The sequence below is a fragment of the Eucalyptus grandis genome, chromosome 6, assembly GCF_016545825.1.
Source record: "Eucalyptus grandis isolate ANBG69807.140 chromosome 6, ASM1654582v1, whole genome shotgun sequence".
NCBI lineage: Eukaryota > Viridiplantae > Streptophyta > Magnoliopsida > Myrtales > Myrtaceae > Eucalyptus > Eucalyptus grandis.
The window spans coordinates 31,927,160-31,941,296 of NC_052617.1; the positions used below are offsets into that span (position 1 = coordinate 31,927,160).

General features: G+C 37.2%; 1 protein-coding gene across 2 annotated transcripts; it reads left to right on the forward strand.

Moving 5' to 3' along the window:
• The first annotated feature begins 417 nt into the window (after positions 1 to 417).
• On the forward strand, positions 418 to 4,752 carry LOC104449323 (ABSCISIC ACID-INSENSITIVE 5-like protein 5). Of its 2 annotated transcripts, XR_005552192.1 has the most exons (7): positions 418 to 756; positions 1,125 to 2,301; positions 2,631 to 2,702; positions 2,794 to 2,823; positions 3,481 to 3,567; positions 4,145 to 4,240; positions 4,531 to 4,752. XR_005552192.1 is itself a non-coding variant. In XM_039315551.1 (6 exons), the coding sequence occupies exons 2-5, from the start codon at positions 1,165 to 1,167 to the stop codon at positions 3,553 to 3,555; spliced, it is 1,314 nt and encodes a 437-aa protein (XP_039171485.1). In that variant the 5' UTR covers positions 418 to 756; positions 1,125 to 1,164; the 3' UTR covers positions 3,556 to 3,567; positions 4,145 to 4,752. The 2 variants fall into 2 exon arrangements, 1 of the variants encoding a protein (XP_039171485.1); XM_039315551.1 differs by having other exon boundaries at positions 4,145 to 4,752.
• Positions 4,753 to 14,137: the final 9,385 nt, after the last annotated feature.

Consider the following 14,137-nt stretch of genomic DNA (forward strand, 5'->3'; position numbering starts at 1 on the left):
CCGCCCCCGGCCAGCTGGCCCACTCAGCATTATAAAATAATTTATAAATGACTAATTGCGCGATTTATATTAAATATAGAAAATACATATACTATTCTGGTCTAAGAAATTAATGAGACTATAAGAACCCACAAATTTTTGAAAAATTAGACCTCCAAGCAATTTAATTTTTTGTAATCCGAAACGGATTATTATTCTCACAACAGGGTCGCTCAACTATTTCTTTTAATAATACATTTACCTTTTTACGAAAAAGCCTTTAGAAGGAAGAAAAAGAAAAGAATTTAAGTAAAAAAAGTTCGCGTTTTCATGTATTGAAAGCGAAAGAAGGGACAGAGAAAGAGGGACAGAGAGAGTGCGACACTTGGCGTCTCTCCCGGGCGCCCCTACCGGCGCGAGCAAGAAGGAGAAGAATCAACTACACACGCGCAGAGAGAGAGAGAGAGAGAGAGAGAGACTTTCTCCTTTTTCTATATTTGGGGCATTCGATTATTTTGAAAATTCGTTGAGAAACGAGCAGGCAGAGGACAAGGTAAAAAAGGGGCAGCCCTCTGCTCTGTCTGAATTGCCGTCTCTCGCTACTTCTCTGGGCTTCTTTTTCTTTGCTTCCCTTCCTTAAACTCTCCCTCTCCCCGTTTCTTGTCTGGTTTTTCTGGGTGCTCTCGCTTTTCGCTGCTGAAGGAGTGAGTTTGACCGTCGGGTTCCTTTCTTGATCCTCCAATTCGATCGTCAGCTCCTCGTGTCGACTTTTTTCGGGTAAGATTTTTTTTTTTTTTTGAGGTTGCTTTGAGCTTCTTGGGAGTGACGGGCTCCTCCGGTCATCTGCTGACGCTTGATTTTGGGAAGCCGCAATGTCGATCTCAATTCAGATCAATCCGCGACGGCTCTCTTGGCTCTGATTTTTCGTGTCATTTGAGGTGGTGTTGAACTGGGGATCAGTTTCTTTCCTCTTTCTAAGGAGACGCCTTACGCCTTTCTTTCTTGAATTGTTTGTTTTGATTAACCCCGCGAAAGAAAGGTCGCGGGCAAATCGAATCACTGTTGAGCTCGTGTGCTGGGTTTCGGCTGTTGAGATTATATTCTTTTGCTTCTCATTGACCAACTGATTGCTCGGCTTGGACCAGGTTTCCTGTCGGCACTGTTCGATTCGGATTCCTCGACGGAATGGGGAGTAACATCAACTTCAAGAACTTCAGCACCGATCCGACGCCGACGAATAACAGGCCTCCTGGCAACACGCTGTTAACCCGGCAACCGTCGGTGTACACGCTGACCTTTGAGGAGTTCCAGAACTCTATAGGCAAGGACTTTGGGTCCATGAACATGGATGAGCTCATAAAGAACATTTGGTCTGCAGAGGAGAACCAATCTATGGCATCTGCTAGTGGCGCTGGTGGTGGCGGCGGACAGGACGGAATTGGAGTACCTGGTGGTCATTTGCAGCGGCAGGGCTCGCTGACGCTTCCCCGGACGCTGAGCCAAAAGACCGTTGACGAGGTCTGGAAGAACATTTCAAAGGAAGATTCAGTTGGGAAGGATGGTGGCCTTGTGACTGGAGGACCGGTTGTGCCACAGCGGCAGCAAACTCTGGGCGAAATGACATTGGAGGAGTTTTTGTTCAGGGCCGGCGTCGTTAGAGAAGACGCCCAATACTCTGGAAAGCCAAATGGTGGAGGACTGTTCGGTGAATTGCCACGGGCTGGGAATAATGCCGGATTAGAATTCGGATTCCCACAGCCGGGAAAAGCTGAGAATTTGATGGGGATGAGGAACTTGGAGGGCGGTAATCTGAATTCCATGCACCCTCTGAACATGCCGGTGAATGCGAATGCGAATGGAATCAGATCAAACCAGCAGCAGTTAACACAACCACAGCCACAGGCGCATCAGCCACAGATCCTCCCAAAGCAGCCCATTTTGCCATTCTCGCAGCAGATCCCTTCACCTAACAATACTCAACTCAACGGTCATGGATTTAGGGGCGGACTGATGGCAATTCCGGATCAAGTGATGACTAACAACTTGATTCAGGGAGGCGCTTTGCATGGAGGAGGAATGGGGATGGTCGGTTTAGGAGCTGGACCTGCAGGCATGCCAACTGGATCACCTGCTAATCCGGTCTCATCCGATGGAATGGGAAGAAGTAACGGGGATACCTCCTCGGTATCACCCGTACCATATGTGTTTAATGGCAGTGTGAGAAGAAAGTGCAACAGTGCTGTGGAGAAAGTTGTGGAGAGAAGGCAGAGAAGGATGATAAAGAACCGAGAGTCGGCTGCAAGATCGCGTGCTCGCAAGCAGGTGAAAGACGAATGAGCTTGATCTATTTCCTTTAGCCGAAATGGCCATTAGATGTGATATGTGAATTACAATCTGACCTCACAAGTAATGAAAAATGGGGTGATTGAACACTGCTAGAAATTGCAGAATTAGAGTCATATCAGAGAAACCAAACATGGGATCAAAAAAAGATGTGGCCTTTCACAAATGTTGCATTTACTTGTAATAATAAAGGGGGCTGGGGAGTCTTTGATATTAGCCAATTTATTCGGACTAATATTTCTTCTTACTTGAGATGCATTCACTGTTCTTTCTTTCATCTGTCTTATTCTTTGAAATGGTATTATCAGGCTTATACAATGGAACTTGAAGCCGAGGTAGCAAAGCTTAAGGATGAAAATGAAGAATTACGAAAAAAGCAGGTATTGCTTTGTCTGGATGACACCGTGTACTCTGCATAAGGGTTTAGCCTAATAGAATGTAGCTGACCTACTCTTTCTTTGATTGATGCAGGCAGAGATCATGGAAATACAGAAAAACCAGGTAAGTGATGTGCCTTTCGACATATTATTGCATCGAAGAGATGTATGTTGCTTTCGTATAAGATGGGAAATGGAACTGTATAGGAAACATGGAAACTGAAAATTGGACATTATCATGCCGAGAAAGTAGGTTTTTGGGTCAAAGGTTCCAATATAACCAGCATGCTAGGAAAGTTTTACTTCCTCATGTCTGTCAAAAGCTTCTTTGAGGAAAAAAAGATTAAGTTGAGAGGAAATGAGCAGCATCTATATCTACAGCTCGCACTTTCTTCTTCATAACTCATTCAGTTTTACTTGATCTCCAAACCAGGGCTCATTATTTTCATGCTACTCAGCCTTCTCAGCTGACATCGAGTCATTGTAATTAGCAGCCTGATGCGACTTAATTTAATTGTATCAGATAGCCTAAGCTTGAATATACAAAGCTATCAACTTCTCGTATTATAGTCAGATTCCGTCTTTCCATGTTTCTCTTGCCAAGAGCTCTTCTTGTTCGTGCATTTAGAAGTTCAGCAAAAAATTTGAACCACTAGCATCATCTGGTAAATGCATTGTATTAGGGTGTCACTGCTTAGTCTTCTTGAGTCTCTTGACTGGACATTTTCTTAAAGTGTGATAAGGACAATTATCTTATGCTGATTCATTACCTTTCTAACAGGTCAAAGAGATGATGAATACGCAACGGGGAGCTAAGAAGCGATGCTTGAGAAGAACACAAACTGGTCCATGGTAATTGAGATGTTAGGTTAGTGGTTTTTTGTGTATAGGAAAATATGTATGGTTAGGTACTGTACATATCTAGGCAAAAACATGACCTCTGTTGTAGATGCAGAATATGAGAGCCTTTTTACTTTTGTATTACACTTTCCTGATCTCTACATGTTCTTTGCTTCCGTTAGAAGTTATGGACCAATAGGAAGGAAAGTAAAACTATGTGGCTGCACTTTATCGAGATGTAATACTTATAGAGCATGCCGTTCTCACTATATAATATGTCAGTTTTACAATAATTCAGGCAATTTGTCTGCTCAGGTATTGATAAACGTGACCTACTGTGCTTTTGCACTTCGTGCACTTGTTTTCGTCAGTTGATAACTTCGTTTACATACATGAGAAACTTGAAATGGTCGGGCCTCTTTTCCGTTCTCTCAGTTTCTAGCTTAACCGATTTGGTTACCAGCAGTAACTAATTTATTACTTTCCCACCTGGGATCGATTCTAGAATTACCGGGAAAATGAGCAAGTGTAGGGGTTGATTTAAAAGGTTTGATGACAAGTATTCTCTCTCTTTTGACAATGAATGTCCTGTGATTTTGATTCAGTGGAAGCAATGTGTTTACATTCCTGTGGAGTGACTTGGCCTCTGAGTGACTTGGCAGTTGGTCAAGCGAGAACATAGCTAACCCAAGGAACACAAGGTAAGCTTATAAGTCGATGCCGATCAATTTCGAATGAAGTTTGATTCCATTATACCATTTTTTTTCTCTGTTATGTCGCCTTAAGTAACGATCTGCTCAATCTAAATTAATGAAAAACTGCAGCGAAATTTACCCAAAAGAAAGTCCTCAAGCATGGGTAAAATCTTAAATGTGAAACCGGTTGAAATTGATTAATGTTTTTCGACAGCGAAAAGTAAATTGAGTAAAGCTCTTTGAGTTTTTTCCTTTTCTGGGTTTTTTTTCATAAGTTTGGTATTGCATGGCAACAGTCTTTGTCACCTGGTGCGGAACCAATGCGAGATTGGTGTATTGCTCCCAGATCTTTACTCGGATGCCACAAGGATGATCCATAACCCTCTTTTTAGATTGTTATGGATCATCTCGGTTCAAGATCTCCCTCTTGTAAGAATGTCGAATGAGCAAGTAAGATATGTAACAGGACATTTGGGATAATGAAATGGAACGAGGATGGACTAGATTCGTCGAGGAATGATGTTGAAAGAGTGCAATGATTAACTTTTCTTATATTTGGGAATTCTCTAAATAGAAAGGAACTATAGTGAAATCTAAGGTCAAATTATCAATTTGAGCTTTAATAAAACTCGGTTTTAGTTTGCGCTTTACTTGAATGTGTTCACATGGCAGCTGTTCTAGATTGGCTCTCCATTAAGAAGGAAATATCGATGAAGCTCAAGCTTATCTTGTGTTTGTTCTTATAATTGGAAAGATGCATAATTATAAGTAAAGGCCACACTTGTATTAAGTTTGCAAAGCACATCTCGACTCCGTTAAATGTCCCGCCTGTTGCCGCTTGATATGATTCGAGTCATAGTGCAGCAATTGAATTTAACTCAAAAGTGGTTTGAGCGGTCCAGTAAATGAGCAAACACCAACGCGCGGGGGGACAATGACAATGGTATCTAATCTACCTATGGAGAGGTGAGTTTCCTCGATTGCCTCGTCCTGGCAAAGTCGCACACATCCATTGACGCCTCGGGTGTCTTTCTTTTGTTACATCTAGAGGATGCAGAAAGTAATTCATGCACCAATACACCACAAGAGAATGATAACGTGGTGTAACCGATTAATTACCATTGTCCGTGTGTTATGGATCTTATCTTATGTGGCGCCAATATGTGTATGGGTTTAACTTTGATTAGCTAATTACACTACATGTCATTACCACACAAAATACATGTCCCATGAAATACCTTCTGCTAGAGGAAGGGGTCTTTGCGAATGTCGTGGCTTCCGACTTGGACACATCTTTTATCTATTGTTGGAGATTACTCTTTGTAATCTAAATCTCATAATGTAAGTTTATTTATAGGAAAAGTGCATTGGAAGTTCTAAAACTTGTCATGAAAATATAATTGAATTCTAAATCTTTCAAAAAGTGTTATTAAATTTGAAAACTCATCACGAAGTGCAATTGAGTTCTAAAATTTTCAAAAAATGTTATCAACCCCTAAAATTTATCAAACTGTTTATTTCACTTTTTGAAAATTTTAAAACTTGATTGCACTATCGTAACAAATTTAAGGACATGATTGTATTTTCATGACAAGTTCTAAAATTCAATTGCTCTTTTTTATTTTTTAAGTTTTAAGATTCAATTGCATTTTTATAATAAGTTTTAACGCTTCTCGTGCACTTATCATTTATCTTTAGATTGATGGATAATATAAGACATCAAATTGTAATTTTTTTTCCTTTTCGTATGGAAAAGCGTTAAAACTGAATACAAAAATTAACGTCATCAATTTACTATTCCTATTTTACCACATAATAAAACATGAATTAACTCTCTAGGTGGTAATAAAAAAAAATCTAATATCCAAGGCCTTATCGATTTCAAGATTAGCAAGCTAGTTAGCAAAGCAACTTTTTTCCCAAAAGTTATGTTGCACTTTGAACTTGAAGTGAGAGCACAACGGTCTTTCAATATCTTCAAGTAAAGAAAGGCCAACATTATCATGCATAGACTCTCGACTAACAAGATTTGTGATGACTTTAGAGGCAATCTTGATAATGATCTTGAGAAAATCAAGTTATTTTGCGAAGTGAAGTCCCAACTACAAAGACTAAAGTTCTACTCAACAAACATATTCTTACGAAATTTCTAAATAAAAAAGTCAGAACATTTAAATTTTGTTTTCATAACTTAAATGTAAAAATGTGCTTCATCAATATAAAAAGTCTATAGATCAAAGTGGAAACGATATACACGTGCACAATAAATGCATAAGAATTAGATGCTTAATTAGAGATTTTGACACTACTTTTTAAATGTGTTATTTTGTTACAACGTCAGATTCTCTATCTGCCTCTTGTATATTTTATCCAATAAGGACTGTACTTACACTGTTATGCTCCGATGTGCTTCAATGGAGGTGGTCAGCTTTTCATAGCTTTTGCTCTCATACCGCGTGAAGACAACCTGAAGATTGATCTCGTCGTAGAGGGCTTTCACTTTTGGGACATTGGATGGATTTGGTTTCCAATAGTTCTACTTAAGGGTGAGCATCGTTTAGGGTCAACCTTGGACCAACTGTAAACCGGCCTAACCCTGCTAGTCCTAGTCTGGTTCCTAGAGAAACCGGGTCAGTCCTTGGTCCTAAGATTCCTAACCAGCACTATACAGGTTGGTCATCGATCCTAAGAGTTTAGGATCGATCCAACCCAAACCAACCCTAATTCTATATACATTATATATCCAATATATTATTTATAATTTTTTTATATAGAGAAAGCCCTAAAATAAACGGCATCAATAATATTAAATAGCTCCTTAGTGAGGAATTCAAGTAATTTTATACTATTTTTTAATAACTTAGATCTTTTAATATCTTTCACAGTGTCAACAGTCATAATTTACAAAGAAGGAAAATGTTGTTATGATGAGCCCTCACAGTGTTCAAAATGGCATAAATAGCTCCTCACAGCATCCTCCTCTAATACTCATTCTCTTCCGTCTTATTTGTCTTCTTAATCTTTAATTTGCCAAAATCGAAAGAAACAACTTCTTTGCTCGCCACTTGACACTCATCTCACTCGTTTTGGGTCACTCGTGCCGCTCGCCGCTTGATGCTCGCCTAGGTTATTGCTCCCTATTTGACACTTAACGCTCACCCCACTCAACACTTGTCACTCGCCTCTCTTAGCTAACCTCACTCGTCATTGAACCATAAAGTCGATTTGGTCCTCGCTCGCTTTTCAATTAGTACAAAAAATGAAACAAAAAATTATCGATTGATCTCGGGTTGACACTGGAATTGGACCAACCCATTGGGTCTGTCTAATCCTCGGTTGCCTTTTCAGAGAGTACAAAAAATAAAATAAATAAATTATCGGTTAGTCCTAAGTTGACCTTGGAATCAAACTGAACCCACTAGGTCGGTCCGATCTTCAATCCCAAGCTTAATAGGACCGGTATCGATCTCAAAAATTAATGATTAGCACTGTGTGGGTTGATCCTAGGATTAGGGGATGGACCGGCCCAACCCGGACCATGCTCATCCCTAGTACTCCAACAATTTCTTCTACTCCCACTAGACACTGTTCAGATTTGTACTAAACTCAAGTTGACTTCTATGTACCTTGAGTTTGAAGGTACCTTGAGTTTGTAACTTAAGTTTGATGAGACGTTCGAGCTATTTAGCACTTTCAAGAGGATAGTCTCCTATATTAGAGATAATTATGATATTTTTATTGATTATCCATATCTCACAAGAATCCATTTATATTGCACATATATCTCCATTATATCTTAATTGAGATATTATCTTAAAATAGTTGTCTAATAAAGTCTATAAATAGGCTAATATATATACTTGATTAATATACACATCAAAGTATACATGAATTTCCATATTTCCCTTTTCACTTTATTTTTAAATTGGTATTAGAGCTATGGATCTTGTAATAACCCTAATTACAAGCAAAAAATCGCTTAAAGTGTAAAAAGATGGCACAAAGGGACACTTAAATGCCAAAAGTTATGAAAGTGACACTTAAGTGCCACATTTAAAGAAAAGTGGGACACTTGAGTGCCACCTCAAGCGAAGCCGGCCGGAAATCATACATGGCAATTAAATATTAATATTTCTTGCCTACGTGGCTCGCCGGAGAGCTGACTCAACTCTAATTCACCCAAAACAACATCGTTTCTATAGTTGGCCAAAATAAAGCCCTTAAATCAGCCAAAACAGTGTCATTTTGGCATAATTTGAATTTTAATATAATATGAAAATTAATTTAATTTACTTTAAAACAATATAATGATAATTTATATTTATATTTATTTAAAAAAACGGAGGAGGAGGAAGGCAACCGGCGGCCGAGAGCGGAGCCCTCGCCGCCGGCCTTCGACCGGTGCTCGACGGCCCCAGCCAACCCTCCCCACCTCCCCGGTGACGAAGGGGAGATGGCGGAAGCGACGGCCGGGCTGAGCCCTCAACCACCGGCTGCCTCCCTCCTCCTCTTTCCCCCCTCCCTTTTTTTTATAATTAATTAATTAATTGATTGATTGATTTTTAAATTTTAATTTAATTAATTATTATATTAAAATTCGAATTATACAAAAACGATGTCGTTTTGTGTGCAGCTTGTTGGAAAATTGCCACATTAGCATTTTGACCGAATTTTCTCACCGGTGACACTTAAGTGATCTATTTTACTCCAATTTTGACACTTAAGTGTCACTTTCATAACTTTTGGCACTCCAGAGATCCGGGTGTCTAGATAAAAGTAACAATAAGAAGAAGGTCAATTTTTTACAAGCAAATCCTTTCACTACTTGGCAATCGTCTGGGATAACCAATTTTACTCAAGGCATACGGCTTAGTTGATCAGCCTACCTATGTGTCAGCATCACTCCAGCTCGAGCACAATGCTCCTCTGAGGTTATTACTTGATAAATCTTGTTTGTCGCGTATCGACTATAATAGTGATAGAAAATGAGACAATAAAAACTAAACATTTTTACAAACACAAGACACAAAATAAGTTAACGTGAATATTGTCAAAAATGGAACTAATTGTCCAAACATTACAGCAAGTATTTCCACAATTCCCCTCCGATTGAAAATCTTTCCATGTCTACTTGTCTCATCCAGTGGTAAAATTTCCACTACATAGGGCCACTCCCTTCCTTACACGTAATATGCAATGCTTCTTTGTGGTGCATGACTGTTATAAAGAATTGAGAATCACTTGGCTAATCAACCAAAAACCTATCATTCTAACAGAGCAAAGGAAACTAGAAACTCACCCTTCAAGAGCTTGAAATGTCTGTAAATAAAGCTTTGAAATAAGGGATCTGCTGGCACCAGTATAGAAGATGAGGGAGGACCTGCATTCTTCCTTGTAATATGCAATGCTTCTATGCGATACATAACTGCCATAACGAATTAAGAATCACTCAGCTAATCAATCAGAAACCTATCATTCTAACATAAAAGGAAGCTAGAAACTCACCCTTCAAGAGCTTGAAGTGTCTGCAGATAGGGCCTAGATCTGCTTCCGCTAGTATAGAAGAGGAGGGAGGACTTGCCTTCTTTCGTGTAATATGCAATACTTCTATGTGGTGCATAACCGCCATAACGAATTGAGAATCACTAAGCTAATTAACCATAAACCCATCATTCTAACAAAAAATGAAGTTAGAAACTCACCCTCAAGAGTTTGAAGTGTCTGTAAATAGGGTTTTAAAATAAGGGATTTGTTGGCGCCAAAATAGGAGAGGAGGGAGGACTTGCCTTCTTCCCTGTAATATGTAATGTTTTTATGTAGTGCATAGAAGTACTTACATTAGTACTTGTACGAGGGCAGTCTTCACTCCAGCATCGAGCGGACCTCCTTCTCACCAACGCCACCATCAATTGCCAATTCACCCCAATCACAGTGTTGACGGTCCTATGGAACATAACAAATCAAAAAGCTACACGTGAAGAAACCTTAAATCTAATCAAATATTGAAAAATTTCGCTTTGAATTTTTCCGAGAGATATGATGGAAGAAAAATCGAACGAAGATGTCAATAGTTAATTTTCCTCATAAATCACAAAGAAATTTAGTTATTTATTTTCGAGAAAGCCTAAAAAATCAAAAAGCTACACATGGAGGATTTCATTAACCAAGAAAAAAACTTTAAATCTAATTAAATATTCAAAAGTTTCATTTTGAATTTTTTCAAATGAGGATATGGTGGAAGAAAAATTAAACGAAGATGTCAATAGTTAATTTTTCTCATAAATAACAAAGAAATTTAGTTATTTATTCTCGAGAAAGCCTAAAAAATAAAAAAAAAGTTACACGTGAATGATTTAATTGACCGAGAAAAAACCTTAAATCTAATTAAATATTGAAAAGATTCATTTTGAAGTTTTCCAAGTGAGGGAGATGGTGGAAGAAAATCGAGCGAAGATGTCAATAGTTAATTTTTCTCATAAATCACAAAGAAATTTAGTTATGTATTCTCGAGAAAGCCTCAATTTTAAAAAAAGAAATCATAAGTTTCAACCTTACTGAGGTAGCTAAATAAATAATTGATCAATGGAATGTAACTACAACTCAAATTACTTAATGCTAACAGCCAACTATTGGAGTCAACGCTTTAGTGAACCCATCAACACATCTTGCCTTCACAGGAAGGCCGTATAACCTAGACATTAAAAATGTTCTGAGCCTAGAGGTCTGTCGTATCTCTGCCAGAGTGATCAACTGCTGAGTGTTATATAGACAACGATTGCAATGGGGTAAATCACCCGATATATCCCTGCAAAAAAATTTCTCCCTTTTGTGGATAATAGCAATGGCTTTCTGACTGCAAACTGTTAGACTGACAAAATAAGAAAAAAAATGTTCAAGAAGTTAAAGCCAAAAACTAGAAATATCCATCATTCGTAGCCTTGCTACTTCCCAAATTGGATAAAAATGCAGAACGGCCACTACATAATTTATAAATCAGGAAAAACAAATAATTAATAAACAAACATAAATCGGTTGGGACAAAATTTGACTGAATAAAAGAATGAAGAATTTGAAGTTTCAGTTTCATGACATTGGAGTGTGGTTTTAATTTTTTAGCTTCTCTTATATTTTCGTGGCTTTATCTTAAATCAAAACCAATATGATAAATCAAAAAAACTAATAAGTGAATCTCCAACCTCTCTCTTATTAGTTTGTTTAAAGAGATATAATAGATAAAAATAACAATAAGAAGAAACGCAACTTCTTACGAGCAAATCCTTTCACTACTTGGTGATCGTCTGGGATAACCAATTTCACTCGAGGCATACAGGTTAGTTGATCAGCCTGCTTATGCGTCAGCATCACTATAGCTTGGGCACAATTCTCCTCTGAGGTTATTACTTGATAAATCCTGTTGGTCGCGTGTCGACTATAATAGTGACAGAAAATGTGGCAGTAAACAAAAAGAGTTAACGTGAATATTGAGAAAAATGGAACTAACAATCCAAACATTAGAATAAGTGTTTCCACAATTCCCCTCTAATTAAAAAATTTTTAATATCTACTCGTCTCATCCAGTGGTAAAATTTTAACCACATAGGGCCACTCCTTTCCTTACACATAATATGCAATGCTTATATGGGGTACATGACTGCCATAACAAATTGAGAATCACTTGACTAATCAACAAGAAACCCATCATTCTAACAATAAAGGAAGCTAGAAACTCACCCTTCAAGAGCTTGAAGTGTCTATAAATAGGACTTTGAAATAAGGGATCTGTTGGCACCAGTATAGGAGAGGAGGGAAGATTTGCCTTCTTCCCTGTAATATGCAATGTTTCTATGTGATGCATAACTACCTTAATGAATTGAGAATCACCTAACTAATCAATCAGAAACCTATCCTTCTAACAGAAAAAAGCTAGAAACTCACTCTTCAAGAGCTTGAAGTGTCTATAAATAGGGATTGGATCTGCTGGCACTAGTATAGTAGAGGAGGGAGGACTTGCCTTCTTCCATGTAATATGCAATGCTTCTATGTGGTGCATAACTGCCATAACGAATTGAGAATCACTCAGATAATCAACCAGAAATCCATCATTTTAACATAAAATGAAGTTAGAAACTCACCCTTCAAGAGCTTGAAGTGGCTTTGTAATAAAGGATCTAATGGCACCAGTATAGGCAAAGCGAAAGGACTTGCCTTATTACTTGTAATATACAATGCTTCCATTGAAAAGTTTCGTTTTGAATTTTTCCAAGTGAGGGATATGGTCGAAGAAAAATCGAGCAAAGATGTCAATAGTTAATTTTTCTATAAATCACAAAGAAATTTCGTTATTTATTATCAAGGAAGCATAAAAAATCAAAAAGTTACACGTAAAGGATTTAATTGACCAATAAAAAAACCTTAAATCTAATTAAATATTGAAAAGTTTCATTTTGAATTTTTCCAAGTGAGGGATATGGTTGAAGAAAAATCAAGCGAATATGTCAATAGTTAATTTTCCTCATAAATCACAAAGAAATTTAGTTATTTATTCTCGAGGAAGCATAAACAAAATCAGAAAGTTACACGTAAAGGATTTAATTAACCGAGAAAAAAACCTTAAATCTAATTAAATATTTAAGAGGGATATGGTTGAAAAAAAAATCGAGCATAGATATCAATAGTTAATTTTTTTCACAAATCACAAAGAAATTTTGATATTTATTCTCAAGGAAGCCTAAAAAAATCAAAAAGCTACACGTGAAGAATTTAATTGACCGAGATAAAAACCTAAAATCTAATTAAATATTGAAAAGTTTCCTTTTGAAGTTTTCCAAGTTAGAGATATGGTGGAAGAAAAATCGAGCAAAGATGTCAATAGTTAATTTTTCTCATAAATCACAAAGAAATTTAGTTATTTATTCTCGATGAAGCCTAAAAATCAAAAAGCTACACGTGAATGATTTAATTGACCGAGAAAAAAACCTTAAATCTATTTAAATATTGAAAAAATTCATTTTGAATTTTTCCAAGTGAGGGAGATAGTGGAAGAAAAATCGAGCGAAGATGTCAATAGTTAATTTTTCTCATAAATCACAAAGAAATTTAGTTATTTATTTTCGAGGAAGCCTAAATAATCAAAAAGCTACACGCGAAGGATTTAATTGACAAAAAAAAACCTTAAATCTAATTAAATATTGAAAAGTTTTATTTTGAATTTTTCCAAATGAGGGATATGGTGAAAGAAAAATCGAGCGAATATGTCAATACTTAATTTTTCTCATCAATCACAAAGAAATTTAGTTATTTATTCTCGATGAAGCCTCAATTTTAAAAAAAAAAAAATCGTAAGCTTCGACCTCACTGAGGTAGCAAAATAAACAATTGATCAATGGAACGTAACTACAACTCAAATTACTTAATGCTAACCAGCCGACTATTGGAACCAACACTTTAATGAACCCATCAACACCTCTTGCTTTCATAGAAAAGCCATATGGTATTAAAAACATCTAGAGCCTAGAGATCTGTCGTATCTCTGGCAGAGTAATCAAATGCTGAGTATTATACAGACAGCAATTACAATAAGGTGAATCACCCGATATATCCGCGCAAAAAAATCTCCTCCTTTTGCAGATAATAGTGAGGGCTTTCTGATTTTATCTTTGTGCAAGCTATTGGACTGACAAAATGAGAAAAAAAACGTTCAGAAAGTTAAGCCAAAAACCAGAAATATCCATCATTCATGACCCTTTTTTTTTTTTTTTTTTTGTAAAGTCCATCATTCATAACATTGCTACTTCCCAAATTGGATAAAAATGCAGAACGGTCATTACATAATTTATAAATCAGGAAAAACAAATAATTGATAGACAAACATAAATCGATTGAGACAAAATTTGGCTGAATAAA